Genomic DNA, 19,593 nt, shown 5'->3' with positions numbered 1-19,593 from the left:
ATGGGAGGCAGAGCCTTCAGTTTTCAGGCCCCTCTTCTGTGGAACCAGCTTCCAGTTTGGATTCAGGAGACAGACACTATCTCTACTTTCAAGATTAGGCTTCAAACTTTCCTTTTTGCTAAAGCATATAGTTAGGGCTGGACCAGGTGACCCTGCATGAAATTATTCATCTCTGGCTCTCTTCTATAGTGAGTCTTTGTCCATTCTTCCTCCCCTGACCCTTTGACGGCCACAGCAGATGGTCACTCCTCCCTCTCCTGGTTCTGCTGGACGCTTATAGTTTGTCAATAATTGACTTGCTTGATCAAAATCTGACAGTATTGTTCATAACTTCATCAAGTTTGACAAGGTCCTCTAAACTACTCACAGCCCGACACCATGACACGGCCTAAACCTGACAGATTGTTGTATACACTTACTGTTGTACCTCTCTCAAGGACGCTTCTTACATAGTGATAAAGATTTAAATTTTTCACTCCATCAGACCTGTTGACACTGATTTAGAGCTGTTCCTGTGTAATTTTACATATCCTAGCCTTTTACAGGTTCTTTGGAAAGTCTTCTGTAAAATTATAGTTAAACATGTGACCTACAGTCTGACGTGCTGTTGTCAGTAAAAATAGAATCATGCTATATAAATGCAAATAATCCAGAATAAAAACAATCTCACTGTGTTTTTTTTTCAGCTTTTATTACCACATCACACAAAGAAATGATTGAAAGGACAATCTGTTAAACATAACTGTGACATTTACATCATCAAGCGAGACAGAATTTAATTCATTCATAAAAAACATCAGTGACAATATGTAAAGATAACATAAAATCAAACTTTTTGGATCAATCAACAATGTATTAAAGGATAACTTCTATAGAGAGTTATTAACAGATGTATGATAAACAGGTAATATGATATTTATACATGATATACACGCTGAAGCTCAGTGAACTTCAAGTTTCATCCAGTCACACAGAAAGTTGTCCTCTTGGGATTTCTGTGAAGTTTCTGAAAGACAAAACATAAAAAAGAAATTTGATTCATGTGAACTGAACCTGCTTTAATACAAACAGTAAAAACAAACTTCACATGCTGCTGGTTTGAAACTTGACGTGTGTTATTGTCACAGTTTCTTTTCTATCCAGGAGACAAAGTAGATACAAGAAAAATGACACATTTACATATTATCTGTCAAGGCGCGGCTGTGTGGCAGGCAGGAGGAGGACCCAAACGCAAAACTCACAGACACGGGGATGAACTCAAAATCACAGCTTTAATGCTGGAATGGCAGAACATAGGAAATACAAAACTAAACTGGGAAAAGTAAACTAACATACGCAGAGAGACACAGGGAGATCCACACAGCAAGAGGGACGACGTCACACTGAACAGAGGGAGACGCAGACAGAAATACACAGAGGGTTAACGAGGGAAGTGGGAACACACGGGGAACACAGGTGACACTGATAATCATAACGAGACAGGGCGGGGTGAACTGAACACTGACGGGAGAGGTGAAACAGGAAGTACAGGAGGAGAGAGAGCACGAGTAGAACACCAACGTAACAGGCAGGGGAGACATGGAATAAACACGAAAGGGGACGAGGGCTCATAAATACATAGAGGGCACACAGGGGGAAGAGAGAGCACGGGGAGAACTTAGACATAATGGGCAGGGGAAGCATGGAATAAAACATAAGGAGAGACGAGGGCTCACAGATACACAGAGGGGCACACAGGGAGACATGAAGGGCAAGGGATCAAAACTAGAAGCCATAGAATAAATCACACACAAGTACAATAATACGAAAATCACAAAGAACTAAAAACGCTGGGTCAGGAGACCCGGGACCGTGACATTATCTAAATATGAAAACTGACCAAAAATATTCCTGCTGTTTTAAAAAAAAACTGTTGATTAAGACGTCAGGTAGCTCTCCTTTCTTTTACCTGGTCCTGTGAGAGAGTTTTCAGGAACCAACACCAAGAGAATCGTTTTCAAATGTAACAATTTCTGTTTTGTATGTAGAAGAAATAAAAGAACAGCTTTTCATACAGACAGAGCTTTAAAGAGTATCAAAGAGAAACCCATACACTGTTACTGAACCACGCGAGTCACAGGTGAGGACTCTGTAATATCCTCTGCTGCTTCCCACAGGGAATTTTTAACTCTGATAATCTCAAAGGCAAAACAAAAGATTTTATAAGATCACCCAACGTTCATGAGACAGAGTTTAGGAAGTTTGACATTCACCTTGGTTTTATCCACATCCCTGGATTAGACGATCAGGGAAAAAACAACTTTTCTATCTCGAGGTCGATGTATAAACTGGATCTTCGTGTGTCGTCTTGTATCATTTCCACTGAGGCAACACAGCTCCATGGACCGTATTTATCATTTTTTAGGATTTGTTTTGGTCAGTTAAAAATATTTCATCAAATTTTCATGTTTAAATATTGGAAATTATTTTTTTTTGTTTAAGAAGTCCAAACCGTTACCAAAATGATTTTATTGCCTCAACGTGACAGGATGTGGACTATGAACTCTGATCCAGAGCTTTGATTATCCAACAACTCCCAATGGACGTAAAGCAGATTTCCATTTCTAACATGCTCTAAGCTTGTATCACAGCTTGACTGATCCTGGGTTATTCTGCAGTCCTCAAATGTGGAAAATTGGCAAATGCAGGTAAAAGTTTCCCAAATGCAGGCTGCATATTAACTGTCAGTGGTCTGTGTACTAAAACGTTTTCTTCTCATTGGAAAATGAAGAAAAAGGTTCAATAAAGCTCGAACATGTTTGTCTGTCTGTGTGTGATGGAGATAACAGTCAAACATCTCCCCAGTCACCAGGCCACAAATACAAACACGTTACATTTGTTTTGTACTCACACTGACTAATCCACAGCCGCAGAGTCATTATGATGTTAAAGATGATGGTCTTGATGAAGATCACTCTGAGAGCCAGGATGGTCAGAGACATGAGGTTCACCTTTGGATCTGCAAACAGCACAATCAGAAAAATGTCAGCCAACAAACACAAACAGCTTCTTTCAATCCACCTGTTTAATCAGATCTAATACATACCTGGCTCCAAAACATCAACACATGGGCTGTCACCACTGCCTGGAGCTGGAAAAAATCAAACAGATAAAAGTGGTAATTAGCTTCATTTCAAAGTAAATCTGCCTTTAATGCAGATTTATGCAGTCTGACAATCAAATACAAATATGTAAGTTTAGGATTAAAGGGTTATGTACACACTATATATAATATATTCTTATGGAAAAGTAAATTATATGATGAAAATAATTCGTATGAATTTCTTGATACTTACATTCACAAATCTTTGGATCCTTCCCTGGAAAAATCACCTGGTTGTACAGATCCAAGTTTGGTGATATTGCCACAGCTTTTGTCTCACTGAATTCCGAGCTATAATTCCAATGATGTGATGCTGCTTTGTGTCTGCTGAACCCAGTTGCCAGGCACGCCGTATTGTTGCCTTCTCCCAGTTTGAAATAGGATGGCTCGTACTCTGTCCCTGAAAAACACAAACGAACAACTCATGAACAAACTGGAATAACGTGGAATTATCTGCATTCGTCTCAAAACCTCTGATCACTTGTTGACCAAAGAAACGAGGTTTAATCCAAAGAGACGAGTTCACTCACAGACACACTGTGATTCAGACATGGTCAAAAACATCTGAGCTGCCAAGATCAAACTCATCAAAAGGATAATCAGAATGATGCTGCACTCTGTAAAACACGGTTTCTAAACTTAGTAAAACTCTGCTGATGGTGTTTGTAGAGTTTTCCATGTTGGTAACACGAGAACACTTTCACTTAATGGCCTTTCCACAGGAAGTTTCTCATGTGGATTTGTCTTCATTTGGTCCACAGCAGGAATTTACTACTTCATCACAACACAATTACAACTTCAGGAAGCAGCTGTTGTGACTCACACGAGTGGACATATATATGTTGAAATTATTTATCTAATATTTTAAGTTAAATATATATTTTTTACCAGCGTTATAAAACATGTTACGTGACTCAGTCTTTCGTTTTAAAGTAACTTGTTTAAAGTGCATTCATGGTGTTTGGTGCAGTAGTTTCATAAAAACAAGTTATTTGTCTGTGTTGTAGTATTTAGTATTAAATAAATATAAATCTGTTCTCAAATACTGTACTCAATTAAAATATTAAATTGGAGCTTTTTAGTTATGAGCGCCTGCTTGCTATGTATTTATACAAAAGTTCATTTAGTTTCAAAAATATTTCATACCGTGAGGTGAAATAATGGTCAGATATTACTTTATATTACATTAAGTGCAGAGTATTTCCTATTGAGATCATATATTTAACTCACTTCTGAATTCAGGGAAATGAAAAACATTTAATAATTTCATTAATTTTTCAGGTTAATCAGACAATCCACTTACTTGAGGATGAAATTAGTGTGATTCCTGATCCAAATATGACTTTGTAATTATTGTTATTCACACTGCAGCTAAACCAGTTACAAAAACCAGTGCAGCTCTTAACCATGTATATGTAAATAATACTAGTTCAAAATTTGGTTCCATCACCAAATATGATGATAAGTTAAAGTATAAACTAACGTGCGCTTAAACGTCTCACCAAGTATAATAATAGTACGTTTAATTTCAGATCCTACATGGAGCTCGATCTGGATATTTTACTTGCTTCCTCTAAACAAGACGTCACCAACAGAGCATGTTTGGGACATGCAACGATAACAAATGTTCATGTTTGAAACTTACTCTTTCGTGATGAATCAGGATTTACGTTTGTTTACTGAGTTCTAATATTTTAGGATGTTCAAAAATGCTGAACATGTGTGAACAGAAAAATAATTTACTGATGGAAACTAATTTACATTTAACGACCGCACTGATACGACCACCCTAAACACTGCAGACAGATTATACGTAAATGCACTTACGTGACTGTACAGTAACTCTGACCCCAGAAGCAAAAACCAGCTTGTTGTTATTACTGTTCACACAGTGAATCAGTGGCATTCAAAAACTCAAACACTCCGTGTTTCACTCAGCTTCTGCTTCTTTTGCTAAATAAATAAACACATTTTTCTGTGTTATATAAAATGTTTTCCATCATTACAACCTAAATCAGAAATTCAGAAACAATAGTTTGGTTTACAGTTTGTGTTTTGCTGACCTGGAAGAGTTTGTTTGATTTAAGTGACATCATCTGTCCAAACAAAGACTGCTGCTCCTGTGGTTCCATCATCGCTCACTAAAATCACTCAGGTCCCATCAAATCCATTCAAGTTAAAAAGACTCAGTCTGGACTGTTTGGGAGTCAGAGCTGAAGTTTCCTCTTTTTCTCCACATCACTACTTTATTTTGTTGCTGTAGAAGCTTTTTTCTGAATAACACTTTTTCACTCACTTGTTTGAACTCTCAGACGACTTCCTGAACCAAAAATCAGTTTCCAATTATTACTCTTCACACTATGAACGATCCAGCAACAAAAACCTGCGATTCACATGCAGCAGCAGTGGAGCCCAACAGACAACAAACTGATATTAACTGAGTCACTGATCATGTGTTTACACTTTCCCTTTTCCCCATAATCTCTACAATTTGCTTTTGTTAATTATATATTTAATTAATCTAATTGGGTAAAAGATCCTTTGAGGTTTCAGGAAAAGTATCCAGTGTTTAAAAGAAAGAAGGAAAAATCAGCCAAATGAAACTGTGAATAAGGTGAAGCTGAACGAAGCTTAACTGAGGTTAAATGTATTTGTGTAATAAAAAACATGAAATAATAAATAACATTAAAAGTCTCGACCATGTAAGAAAATCCCAGCAGGTTGACTCTGTTCATCTGAGTTATATTTGTTTTCAAAGACTTATTTTTCATTACATTCACAGATTTGTGTGTGTGTGTGTGTGTGTGTGTGTGTGTGTGTGTGTGTGTGTGTGTGTGTGTGTGTGTGACTAAATGTGATAACAGAATTATCTTTAGAAAATTATGTTTTGCTCATGTCATTTAAATCTAACATTAAAAGCCGGACAGAATAATAATATTTACATTTTTAAAGTTGCAGATGCTGATAACTTATCTTCTGTCAAACATGCTGATGATGTGAGATTGGTGAAGTCGTGATTATTTAGAATTCTAACAGTGTGAGATTTACTAAATATCGAACGTTGATGTGCAGTTTTAATGAAGGGAAACTCTTACTCTGATGTATTTTCAGCTCAGTTCCTCGTCCAAAGATCAGCTTTCGTGTCCCATCATTCACACACTGACTTACTTCATCACAGAAACTGAACAGGTCAAAGTGTCGCCTGCTGTTTATGGATCGAGGACATTTAAGTGCAGACGTAGTCAGAACCAGTGTCTCTGGCCTGCTTAAACCTTAAAACCAAACATTAAGCTGTCATGTGAATGAAAAGCATTATTTCAGGACATTAGTTCACTCACTCGTACCTCGCACCCTTAAAGCTGCACTTTGTAACTTAAATGGTTATATAAATATACAGTGTTTGGACTCTTAGAATGAATAATAACTATCAAATTAAAATCAAACTAATAACTAATAACTTCTAATAACGCCTCGTTTTTCTTCTTCTCTTGCAGTAAACACGACTCACTCACTGTCAGAGAGGATGAGTTTCATTCCAGATCCAAACTGTAGTTTTTCATCAGCTGATGAGAAGACTGATCAATAACTTATCTACACCTTACAGGACGTTTGTGTTCAATGTCATTTTTCTCTCTGCATGTTTTTAGATAAATGATCTTATTTAAAAATTATTATTTACTAAAAATCTTTTTTGAGAAAAAATATAGATCAGTATTTTCTGTGACTTTAGAAAAAAAAAATCATATTCCAAATGTAAAATGAGAAGTGTTCAGTGATGTTTGTTTGTTTCATAAACCTACTTTTCTCTATTTTCAGCTCGGTTCCGTCTCCAAACACGAGTTTTCCCGTCCCATCGTTCACACAGTGAAACACTTCTTAACTTAAACTCAGTAATCAGCTGACATCTTCACAGTAACTAATAACATATATAATTATAAGAGTAATGATATTAACAGCTAAGCACATTGGATCAGTTGTGTATTTACCTCAAATTTAACCTAAAAGACTGAAACTCAGTGGTGATAATCTTATTCATCAACTTTGGTTTGCAGATGAAGCTGATCGTTTCAAGATTATTTTGGGTTGTTGAAATATTAACTTGTAAAATCTCTTAAGAATACAATAAATACAATTACTCCGTGTTGTGCTGACAAACTGTGGCTCTGTAACAGACGTATTAAAGTGTAATGATGTTCAAGAAGACGTCAGGACAAAAGAAAAACGGTTTCAAAGACAGAAAGGACCCATTTAGTTCTGAGTCATGATTAATAAATGATAAATGGCTCACGAGTTTGAATAACCAGCCTGGTTCCACCTCCAAAGCGGAGTTTTCTGCCTCCAGAGTCAGTCACACTGCACGCTGCTGCAAACCAAAAACCTGAACTACAAAACTGCATTTAGTGTAAACGGTTTGTTTGTGACAATAACTGCTGATAACTCAGTGAAGTGTTTCTTACATATAAACTCAAGTTTCATGCATTCAGTCATGAAATTATGAAATTTTGTCCAACAACTTTCTTGAACACATGAAACTATTGTGATGTTTCTTTTAAGTAACTGCAGGCACTTTACATTTACTGCTGAATTATGACTTTTTTCAATGGTTGGAGTTTAAAGCATGTTTTTGTGTGTAATGTTGTAGAGTTAATCTGAACGATTGCTCCGCTGTAATGTTGTGACTGATAACTTCTATACACCATCTTTGGATTATGAATAAAACGAGCTTACAGGCATCAACTGTGAGTTTGGTTTAAGAAAACAAAACCCCAACAAAGTAAATCACATCTGCATCTGATGACAATAATTCACCAGCTGATGTTACAATAACAGCTGACCTCACTTTTACTTAAGACTGAATATTAATGTAGTAAAACTACCTTCAGCCCCATCTACAGTTCAGACTTACTGGTTTCTACATGCAGAGCTGTTCCAGTGCTGAACAGGAGCTTAACGCCGTCATTCACACACTGAGAACAGACTCAGCAAAAACCAGTGAGGACTCAGCGAGGGCGAAATACATGAAACCAGTTTAAGGCTGGACTTTTGTTCCTGTGTTTATAAAGGATTTAAAGCGACTGGAAATAAAAAACACATATTGTTACCATAAGGTAGACGTGGCAGACACAATGTAACTGTAATTACCAAGGTTACCAAACCTCCACGTACTGAACTACTCCTTTGGTTAAACAGATGGACTTACTGAAGCCTTCACCACAGGTGAGTTTCTAAAGCCCAGAGTCAGTCACACACTCAGAGACTGAAACAGCACCATGAAGTGTGATACATGTAGGGGCCCGGTGAAGAATAACCACAGAGACATGTTTCTGATGTCAGTCATAGTGATTTAGTTCATCATGTTTTTGAATTATATTATGTGATATTTATTCTCCTGTGAGAACGCCATCTGACCATGATGAGGTCAGACTTCATAAAAAACGTAAAGTTATTCCTTTTATTTTTACATGATTTCATTTTAGTTGTTTTGATGGCTCAGCAGGAGAACAGCGAAAGAAATTAGGATTTATTTTAAGTCTTCTTTCTCCAAACTAACAGACTGGTTCGTCTTACACGCTTGACTCAATGTGTTTTGGAGTCAATTAATAAAAAAACTGTTTTTTATTAAAATGTTTTTGTTTTTAAATCTCAGAGTTAAACTGATTCTGTTAACAGCTGTTTAAATGTTCTGACGTGTGGCACGTTAAAACTACACGTGACTTTTATAAATCATTCTTTTCCAACTGAATCAAACTCCAACACTGTCATCAATAAACTGTATTATATATCTGGAATATTTGAATCCGACTCACTGCTGTTTACAGTCAGCTTAGTTCCTTTTCCAAAGAGAAGTTTCCAGTTTGCTCCTGAGGCAGTCGCACTGTAGAGCTGATCTCAGCATTAACTGGAGTCAGAATCAAATCACTGATGATGGGACAACTTTGGCGTTTTGAACACTTTGTTACTTTTAGTACGTTTTTTATCTGTGAGACAGTGAAGAGTAACAACATGCAGATGTTCTAGAAACAGACTTTGTGTCTACTTTTACTTCACAGATATCTGTGGACTGCTGGTATAAATGGGGATAGTTAGCTGAGAAACGTCCGCTGTATCATTTCTGTTCCCTAAATAAAAACAACTTACTTGATTCAGTTCTAACTTTTGTGCCCAAACCAAAGACGACTCTGGAGTTTCCGTAGCCAGTCACACAACAAAAAACACAATCACACAAACTGACTTCAGTTAAATGCATTTCCTGAGTGCACATGCCCACAAACAACATATCAACTTATTCATAAAACATCTTTGGATAATAATATTTTACTTTTTATTTTATTTTTTACCAAATCTCATTTGGCTTAAAATGAAATATTAATATATATAAAAATATAAGAGTAGCCAAAATCTACACGTGACAGTTATATGCAGGTCAGAGTGTGATGACGTGTATGTCAGGTAAACATTAACAACATAAGTGATAATTACAGAACTGAAAGTTTAAAGTTTCTGTCCAAATAAGTAAAAGACAAACTCAGATGTTTACAAACACTCACCTGACTGAACTATGAGTTTACTACCAGAACCAAAGACCAGCTTGTTTCCATAGTTATTCACACAGTAACACTAACAGTGACATAAACCTAAGCGATAAGCTCTGACACAGAAACTAAAATTAGTGCTGATGAAATGTGGAATAATCCAAAATGCAGGAATAATTTTCCATGTTTGGACTAACCTGGTTTTTATTACTAACTGTGGTTTGATTTAACGAACTGCTGGTAATAATTCCACTTACTGTCCATCACCGTCATTTTTATGCCGTTCCCGAAAACTATTTTCCAGCTCCCCGTCCCAGTCACACAGTGTGTGTGCGCTCAGCAAAAACGACCTGAGAAGGTCGTCGTCTGTAAGAAGCTGTGCGCTAATCAGTAAAGAACTGCTAGATTACTAGATTATTGGTTTGTGGTAATTTATGTGTTATGTTTTTTATCTTTATAGCTAAAAACCTCAACATAACTAATTATAACATGAAGAATATCATTAAACTGCAAACACATACAGAGGCTGAACTGTGTTTGTACAGATGTGAACAGTTACAGTATCACAGCCATGCGCCTGCTGGGTTTCTCTCTGTGTGTGATTGTAGGGTCTGCCTTACAGTATGAAGCACCCTGAGGTGACTGTAGTTGTGATTTGATGCTGTATAAATAAAACTGAATTGAAAATTGAATCATTACAAGAACTGTGTTTGTGTCTAATAATAATAATAATAGTGTAACATTGTTTGGGATGTGAAAAAGGACTTACTGGAGCTAACTGTCAGTGTAATGCCAGAACCAAAGCTGAGTTTGGATGATCCAGAGAACGTCACACTGTGACCGCTGTCAGCACTTAAACCCAGAGCTGCAGGTGAGCGTGAGTGAACGTCTTCACCTTTAAAGGTGTTTAAATAAATCATGAACGTCTTGATTAATCGAACTGCAAAATGAGTAAAATCAGTTGATTTAAAGTCATTGTCGACAACGCCACATAAAGGACTCACTTGGTGTTTAGTTGTTGCAACACGTGTAACTACTTAGGTAACTAAAGTACATGAAAATTATTTTTAAGTCCGATACTTAATATTTACTAAAGTTACTCACTGGTTACTATGGTTACTTTGGTCGTCCCTCCAGCTCACACAGTGGAGGCAACATGAACATTTACCCACAGCAACGATGGGCAGATAAGTGAAAACTTTGTCTGGACGTCATGTGTGTATTTTATATATTGTTGTTTTATTGCTGCTTCTCAAACAACTATTTAGCAAATTTGTTTAATCAAACTAACAGAACAGCAAAAATTTAAACTGCACTTACTGGAACTGACGGACAGTTTAATGCCAGAACCAAACAGGAGTCTGACGCCTCCAGTCACACTTGGAGAAATGCTACCACATAAACTCATAGCTGACACATGGAAGAGCAACAGGTAGTGAACACGTGCAGCATGTTTCTGAATCTGAAAATATTTCCAGTATTTGAAAATGATTAAAACTTTAACACGGGTCCGTTTTGAGTTTGGCTGCAGTTCTTCCAGATAATGATTGAAACATCTAAACTGCTCTGCTTTTCTAACTGTGGTGTCATAGCTGAAGGTGATGTAATGGTCATTAGTGCTCTGATTAAGGACTTCATGTTAAGTATCGTATTAAATCAAAAAGCTGTTTTTATTCACAAATCAACAAGCAGCTGTAACTGCTGTGGGCAGTGTTTCAGTCCTGCACTGAGCTCTCCTTCTCAGGATTTCACAGTTTCATCACTTTAACAAATGTACAGTATGTTACAGGAAACAGTAACTATATTGTTTATATATTATTTGAATTATTTGGATACTCACTGGCTTCAGTGATTAATTTAACACCAGCCCCAAAGAATAACCTCCAGCTTGCTCCAGTCGCAGTCACACAGTCGCTCCTCTCACACAAATAAGTGATCGACAGTGATGAACACTGAAGTCGTGATCTGTGAGCTGCATATATGGAAAAGCTCAACATGGACGCACAACATCACCAGTACAAGAGATACCAGTATAAGTGCACCAGTATCACGTATCCAATGCTCAGATAGTAAATGTGTTTTTCCAAATGTCAGTTTTTAGGTTTGTGAGCAGCAGTCAGAGAGGATGTGTTCCAGGCTGTACGTGCACCACTGCTCTAACCCAAACTTACACTTTTATAATCTGTCATTTACTATAAAAGCACTTTGAGCTCTGCTGAAAAGCCCAAACAGAAATGACATCTTTGTGTGGACGCAACGGTTAAAAACAGCTGAATGCATCAAAGGGCTGACTCACAGGGAGCTCGTTTAGCATGTTATTATCTCATATTTCACACAGTGTCAAAGTACAAACTGACACTCACTGCTTTGTAGAGAAACTTTGGTTCCTTCTCCAAAGATCAGTTTGAAGTTTCCTGATCCAGAAGTCACACAGTGGATCTGAGCTCAACACAAACTGGCTGCCACTGCTCACATGTGTGTGACAACACAACAACAGCTAATCTATACGTGGTTTTTCTAAAAGTAAATGTGAACAAAGACTTGTGATGTCCACTTATACAGGACATGCTGCTGATTATCTGTTTCCTCTTTATAAAGCTGGAAAGCAAAATGAATTTACTCAACTATTTGAGTTTTTACTTGAACTGTTCTTTCAATAACCATATTTTAGAGGAAAATATTGGTTTTATAGGAGCTTTAATTATTTTAAATCTAAAGATGCAAAATAAAAACAGTTGAACATGATGAAGTTTGTCTGTACAAAGAAGGAACGATGAGATTTTCCCACCTGATCGTCTTTTCAGAGTGACTGTGACTGCTTTACAGTCAGACTGAGCAACACTGTTGGAGGGTTTATTATTTGATTTTATGCACTTGATGTATAACAGAAATGATACTCACACATTTCAACAGTCAGCCGAGTTCCCTCGCCAAAAACTATTTTTCTGTTTCCACTTCCAGTCACACAGTGCGCCGACGCTCAACAACAACTACGAGCTCACAGTTTCATGTGTCAGGACACGTGTGTGTGTTTCCCCTGATGTCTGATACATTTAGTTGATATTTGGACTCTCACAAATAATTATTCACTGAATGATCAAACAGTTTGTTAACATGAAACACTGGAGCAGCTGATTGTCACGTTAATTCTAAATGTTTGACACAGCAGCTGTTTAGCGCACAGAGATACTCACTCGTTTCTACGATTAGTTTGGTTCCTGTGCCAAAGACCAGTTTGTAGCTTCCAGTCAGAGACGCACAGTGAAAGATATCAGCACAACTCCACGCAGAGACGGCTCAAACAGAGCTACAGTTGTCTGTGTAACATATATCGACATATAGACTTTAAAACTTTACTGACAGACTGAACAATTTTACTTGTTAAAATTTACCAGTGAAAATTCAGTTAATAAAAATGATAAAAAATAAAATATAAAACTTTTCATTGTGTCCTTCACAGAACGTTGATTTTGTTATAGAAGTTTAAATCATTAGGATTGGACGTTAAAGTCACTGCGATTAACATTTATAAAAATTGTTGTTTCATTATTTGATTTTTATCAGCGTAAAGCGCATCGTCATTATATTCAGTTTATTCTGATCGTGGTTTATTGTACTGGTCTTACTGGTTTCAGTGTTCAGTCTGATCCCTGCTGCAAAGACGAGCTTGTTGTTTCTGTTTTCCACACAATAAGAAACACAAACTCACAGTGACAGAGCTGCTGTCATCCAGCACACCAGATAACATAATAAATAAATAGAAAATATACGTTAAACCTTTGAATTTCACGATGGATCTTTTTATATCTTTGCAAATCTGCAGTTGAAGGTTTTGCATTTCTAATAAAAGACTTAACTGTTAAAAAAGAACAGAACTCTGAAGATTTCATTTCACTTAATAATAAATGAACTACTGAAATATTAAAGTGATATTTGTTGAATAACGTGTATATTATGTGTGGCTGATGGAGTTTGGCCGGTCAGACTCACGTGTTTGACCCACAGAACAAAGACATCCATCATTGTTCTCATTCACATGCAGCGAACATGTTTAGAGCTCAAACCATTTAAACATCATTTGTATTAAGTTTCTGTTTGTCTGAATCCTCAGGATTTCTTTTTCAGTGACGGAGTTTCACAAAAGCTGACTTTCCTCCTACTTTAAACATTTATATATGTGATATATTTAATCATATGGACACTAATGATACCAAGTAACCTTAAGATTAAAATGAATTCAACTTACTGGCAGCAACATGTAGCTTTGTGCCTCCTCCAAAAATCATCCTATTAACATTCACACAGTTCAAAGCGCCAGTGCTAAAACACCATCAGTGCAGAAACGCTGCTGAGATGGACTCCGGAAGCACAAATATATTTTTCAAATATTTCAATCAACTCTCATTAAATCATCATGTTAATCATTGTCTGTGCTTCTTTAAAAGAATCCCCATGGCAACGATGTTACTGATAAACGAACTGGACTTTTACTTTGGTTCCACAGAAAAGCTGAATTGCGGTCTGACTTTCTTTGTACCATTTTTCAGCCCCTGAATGTTGATTTGAATTCATATCATTACTTACAGGTTTCAACGACTAATCTGGTTCCTCCTCCAAACAACATCTTATATCCAGCATTCACACAACATGAAGCTTCACAGCACAAACCTGGATCAGAGAACTTACTGGTTTCAATGGTTAATCTGGTTCCCTTTCCAAACATTAGCTTAAATCCACCATCCTTCACACAACATGTCGACCCTCAACACAAACTCAGCACTGCTGTTTATTAGTTATGGTTTTACTTCTTCAGTGTTTCTGTTAGGCTGGTCTAATATTAACGTGCTGTGCTCGTATTTACTGATGTCAATGTTTAATCTGTTTATTTCTGTAGAACTAAAAGAGTTAAAATTCTCGTTTTTAGGATCTTTTGTTTCCACACGTATCTAAAGACTGACGATTTTCAAAATAAAAGTAGTACATAAGCCTGACATTTACTGAATCAGTTCCACATACGCACGTCTTTCATATGAAAACCACAGTGTGCTCTGTACTTACTGGGTTCCACAGTTAGTTTGGTTCCAGTTCCAAATATAAGCTTAACTCCACCACCGTCCTTCACACAACAGGACGACCCACAACACAAACTCAGCACCGACTCTGAGTCCTCTCAGAAAGATAAAAACTCATATAATTGATGTGATTACAAGCTGGTTGTGTTTTTTATGTTAACAATTGATTATTGAGCCTTAATTGATTATTAATATTGAGACCAAATAACTGGAAATGTTTTTGTTTTTTTTCTAAGAGCTCTTTACGTCTTGCATTTGTGACTTGCTGACACGAGTCGATCTTTGTTTGATACTCACTGCTCTCCACAGTCAGCTCGACTCCCTTTCCAAACATGATTTTCCAGTTTGAGGAAGTAGTCACACAGTTCAAATCATCTCAACAATAACTGGAGCTATAAAAGCATGCATGTTTAAATCTAGAAGAAATATACATATATATTCAATTAAAATGTATTTTTAATCAGTTATAAATGTGTGACGTACAGTCAGACGGGTCCTGGATAATGAAACTAGAGGATTACAGTGAATCATACTCACACAAATCAACAGAAAGCCGAGTTCCCTCAGCAAAAAGTATTCTTTGGTTTCCAGTCACACAGTGCAGCTCCCCTCAACAATAACTCTGACACGGTTTCATTTCAGGATTTCAATTTGCATTTGTGTTAGTAGATATTTAAGTCTGAATTAGAAATATCCAATGAGAGGTGAAACAAGCAGTAATAAATGAGAGAACAGGGCGATAGAAACATGGCTCCTATTTTGTGTCGTCCTCCAAACTTATGATTAGAAAACAGGAAGCTGCTGCGTGAATAATCACATGTTTGAATATTTCGTTTTAGTTCATTTTGAATTCAAACTGGACTTACTGGCTTCAACGTTCAGCCTAGTTCCCGACCCAAAGATGAGCTTGTTTCCAGTATACACACAACAGGAAACACCTCTACACAAACTCTACACAACTAACAGTGCTGCCGCTCATATTATTAATTCATCTGACTCATCTGAATAAATAACACAGTTGTTGATATTGTAAAATAATGTAATTTAAGGCAGAAAGTTCATTATGAAGTTCCTGTGTGTAATTATTATGGAAGCATTTTCAGAAAAACTGAACTGTAAAAAAGTCTTTTTAAACTTTTACGCTCCAAAATTTAGAGAATCAGTGAGAACCAAACAGACTGAAGCTCCACAGCAAACATGGTTTCACACACAGTTCGTACTGTGAGCAGTGAACCAGAGCCAGGAGCCAAAAGCTGAACCTGGAGTTCAGATTAAATCACATTTGACTTTTTCTGGTTGTTTTGTGTGAAACAGCAAAGGTCGAACTTCAGCCTGACGTTTCTCAGAGTCTGTTTTATTATTTCATTGTTCGTTTGTATCCTAACATAGTGATGATTTGTTAAAAAACAACTTTACTTATATCACTTACTGGTTTCAATGGTTAATCTGGTTCCTTTTCCAAACATTAGCTTATATCCACCTCCTCCAGTCACACAATGAAGAACTTCATAACACAAACGTCTCCAATGATTCATGTTGAAAGATTAAATCACTGTTTGGCAGGATTGCAGGTTTCTGGCTACACACCATTCTTCTTAACTTATTCTTATTTTATGCCACTTTGATCTACTGTCTGCATATCATTGGCTTTCAAATGATAAATGATCTGCATCAATTCCACATACGCACGTTTTTCATATGAAAACCACAGTGTGCTCTGTACTTACTGGGTTCCACAGTTAGTTTGGTTCCAGTTCCAAATATAAGCTTAAACCCAGCAGCATCCTTCACACAACAGGAAGACCCACAACACAAACTCAGCACCGACTGGGTTCAATGGTTAATCAACATGTTTTGTATTATTTCCTTTTTGACTGAGTGATTTCTTTTCATTCAGAATAAATTGATAACATTGGCAACATATGTTTGTTTATTTATTAAATATTAATTAATAGTTAAAATTAAAATTATTAAAATGATTAATTTCTTAAGAAAATGACCCATTAAATACTATATATGCTGTTTATATGCAAGTTTTACTCTGAGCTGTGTTTTTCTTTGGTTTCCAGCTGTTTAAAAATATTTCGTTCTCATTTCAACACTGATCATAATTAATATCATTACTCACTGGGTTCAATGGTTAATCTGCTTCCACTTCCAAATGTCACCTTAGCTGCAGCAAAAGTCACACAGCATGAAACTCCATAACACCAACCTGACACTGAGTCGTGCTGAACTTTGGAAAACATGAATTTCGTATTTGACAATTTTCTCTTTAAATAACTATTTCATGAGAAAAATGATCTGCTAAGTTATTTTCATAGTATTAACATGGCATTGATTCATCCTTCGTACAGGTATTTATGTGATGAAATTAAAAGTATTACTGAATATTTCTTCACTCTATGATGGTTTAATGAGACTCAGATGAGGCAATAGAGCATCACTGCCATTGTCCATTTAAATTCACACATTTAATGTCTTATATTGCTTTTAATACTTACAGGATTCAACAATTAATCTGGTTCCACTTCCAAAGGTGATCTTATTCCCACCACTAACAGTCACACAGCACACAGCTCCATGCCACAAACCTCAGCTGTGATCATCTCAAACAAACTATCAGGAAAACACGAAGACACAAGCCAGCATCGCCAAACTAACCAGACTCTGATATGCAGTACTGTGTTGTTTTCCATACTGAATACAGGAATTCTTAGTTAATGTCTTTGAATGACAAAGACAACATAGCAGTAGTTACATCGTTTCCCCTGATTTCTGTCAAACAGCCATATTTTATCAGTATTGACATATTCAGTCTATTCTGTCTGTTTGTGTTTCTTTTATTTGTCAGTTTTATAATCCTGTTCCTCATTTTCATCACTGTTCATCACACATTAATTAAATTAATGTGAACAACAATATTTGCTGCTACTGTTGCCTTATATGACCTTTATTTAAACACTTACTTGGATTAACGGTTAATCTGGTTCCCCGTCCAAAGATGATCTTATTAGCAACATTCACACAGCATGAAGCCCCATAACACAAACTAACACAAACTAACACAAACTAACACAAACTAACACAAACTAACACAAACTAACACAAACTAACACAAACACTGGGTAACTGAATTTTTCACCATTAATAATCACGCTGTTCGATGCTCTTTTCTAAGACACAGATATACATTCATTCTTAATTAGTGTCTATTTTTTAAAAGGTTTCTGCTTCTATTTTAGAGATGCAGGTTTCTAACGTCCCAGCATAATTCATCTCCACTTAATCTTAATTTTATTTTATTTTATAACAGTCAGTTCTTCTGCTGTGGTTGTTCAAACACACACATTATGCAGATGTGTGATTTTAGGGTTGTTTTTAAAAGTAAAAAGTCTTTCAGTAACCATAAAGACTATTCTATGACTATTCTATGACTATTCTGTCAGCGCTGCACTGAACTGTTTCATGTTTTCTTTTTCGTTTTTGTTCATTTGCTGTTGATTTGACAAACATGTTGAGACCGAATCCTCTAATATTCATAATCACAGATTTTCAATCAGTGTGTTTCTGAAGTTAATGTAAACCTTTTCTCATCAACATCTAGCATAACATAAAATACGAAGACTTACTTGGATTAATAGTTAATCTGGTTCCGCGTCCAAAGACGATCTTATTAGCAGCATTCACACAATGAGAAGCCCCAGTACACAAACTCAGCATTGAATAACGGAGCTAAACTACACTTTAAAAGCACATTTTTTACAGCTGATAATTATTATTCATCTTGTTTTTTAAGCAACAAATATATTTTAATTCTTAAATTTGGTCTTTTTTAAATGTTTCTGACGTGATTTTTCTAGATTTGTTCATTTTATTCTTACTGTTCTTGGGTTTTTGTTTTTAAGTAAAACACATCATCATAATACTCACTGGGTTCAATGGTTAAACTGGTTCCACTTCCAAACATTAGCTTTGTTCGACTGCCATCATTCACACAGCACGAAGGCCTTCAACACAAACTCAGCAGCCTTCTGTTAATATACATGTGATGTGATTTAAACTGTTACACCTGGACCTCTGTCCAAACAGTGTGTCGTTACAGGACCACAAACAGTCACACAACATGAAGACAAACACAAAATCAGGAAGCCTGCGTTCTAATTTGCTCCCATTTCCAAAACAGATTTAGTCTCTCAGCTTAATATTTCCTGATTTTCCTTCATGGACCTGAGTCAAGTTACTTACTTGGTTCAACAGTTAATCTGGTTCCACTTCCAAAGATAAGCTTGTATCCACTGCCACTCGTCACACAACATAAAGACCCACAACACAAACTCACCACTGACTTTGACTCAGCTCAGGAAGATCATAAAAAATATCTCTTACAGAATTTATGCTCTTGCATGTTGATATAAATGTTATGAATTATTTCTCAACATTTACCAAATTAATCATGTTGATTTGTTAAATACAGTTAAGTTGTGCTTTAAAAGTATTTTGTATTTATAATCAATAACAGTACTCACTGGGTTCAACCAATAATCTGCTTCCTCGTCCAAATATCATCTTAGTTGCACCAGTTTTCACACAACAAGAAGCTCCATAACACAAACTGAGCAAAGGGATGGACTGAGCTGCTGAGATCTTAATTCTAAACATTCATATTCAGATTTGATTTAATCATCACCTCACATGTTTTTACACTTTGCTGTGTGATTTGTCCTCACATGATAATGTGCATTAAAGTAAAAGGATTATACTGGTGATGCTGGTCATGATTCACATATATTAGGTTTTAATGAATCAGTTCATCAGCATGCACTGTGTTTAAATATAAATATAA

The 19,593-nt window shown here is 36.3% G+C and overlaps 1 protein-coding gene across 1 annotated transcript in view; it reads right to left on the bottom strand.

Annotated features, from left to right (window-relative positions):
- Positions 1-674: 674 nt before the first annotated feature.
- LOC101471379 (M1-specific T cell receptor alpha chain) overlaps positions 675-19,593 on the bottom strand; it is a 46,073-nt gene continuing 27,154 nt past the window's right edge. Inside the window, exons 3-6 of the mRNA XM_076876971.1 lie at positions 3,336-3,542; positions 3,086-3,130; positions 2,891-2,998; positions 675-1,006 (exon numbers count right to left, since the gene is read on the bottom strand). Coding sequence (XP_076733086.1) covers positions 1,005-1,006; positions 2,891-2,998; positions 3,086-3,130; positions 3,336-3,542 — 362 coding nt within the window. The 3' untranslated portion in view covers positions 675-1,004. The remainder of the gene's footprint in view (positions 1,007-2,890; positions 2,999-3,085; positions 3,131-3,335; positions 3,543-19,593) is intronic.

The sequence above is a fragment of the Maylandia zebra genome, linkage group LG18 (assembly GCF_041146795.1).
Source record: "Maylandia zebra isolate NMK-2024a linkage group LG18, Mzebra_GT3a, whole genome shotgun sequence".
NCBI classification, from domain to species: domain Eukaryota; kingdom Metazoa; phylum Chordata; class Actinopteri; order Cichliformes; family Cichlidae; genus Maylandia; species Maylandia zebra.
Note: the sequence above shows the minus strand (reverse complement) of the source record. Positions and strands in the feature narration are given on the sequence as shown.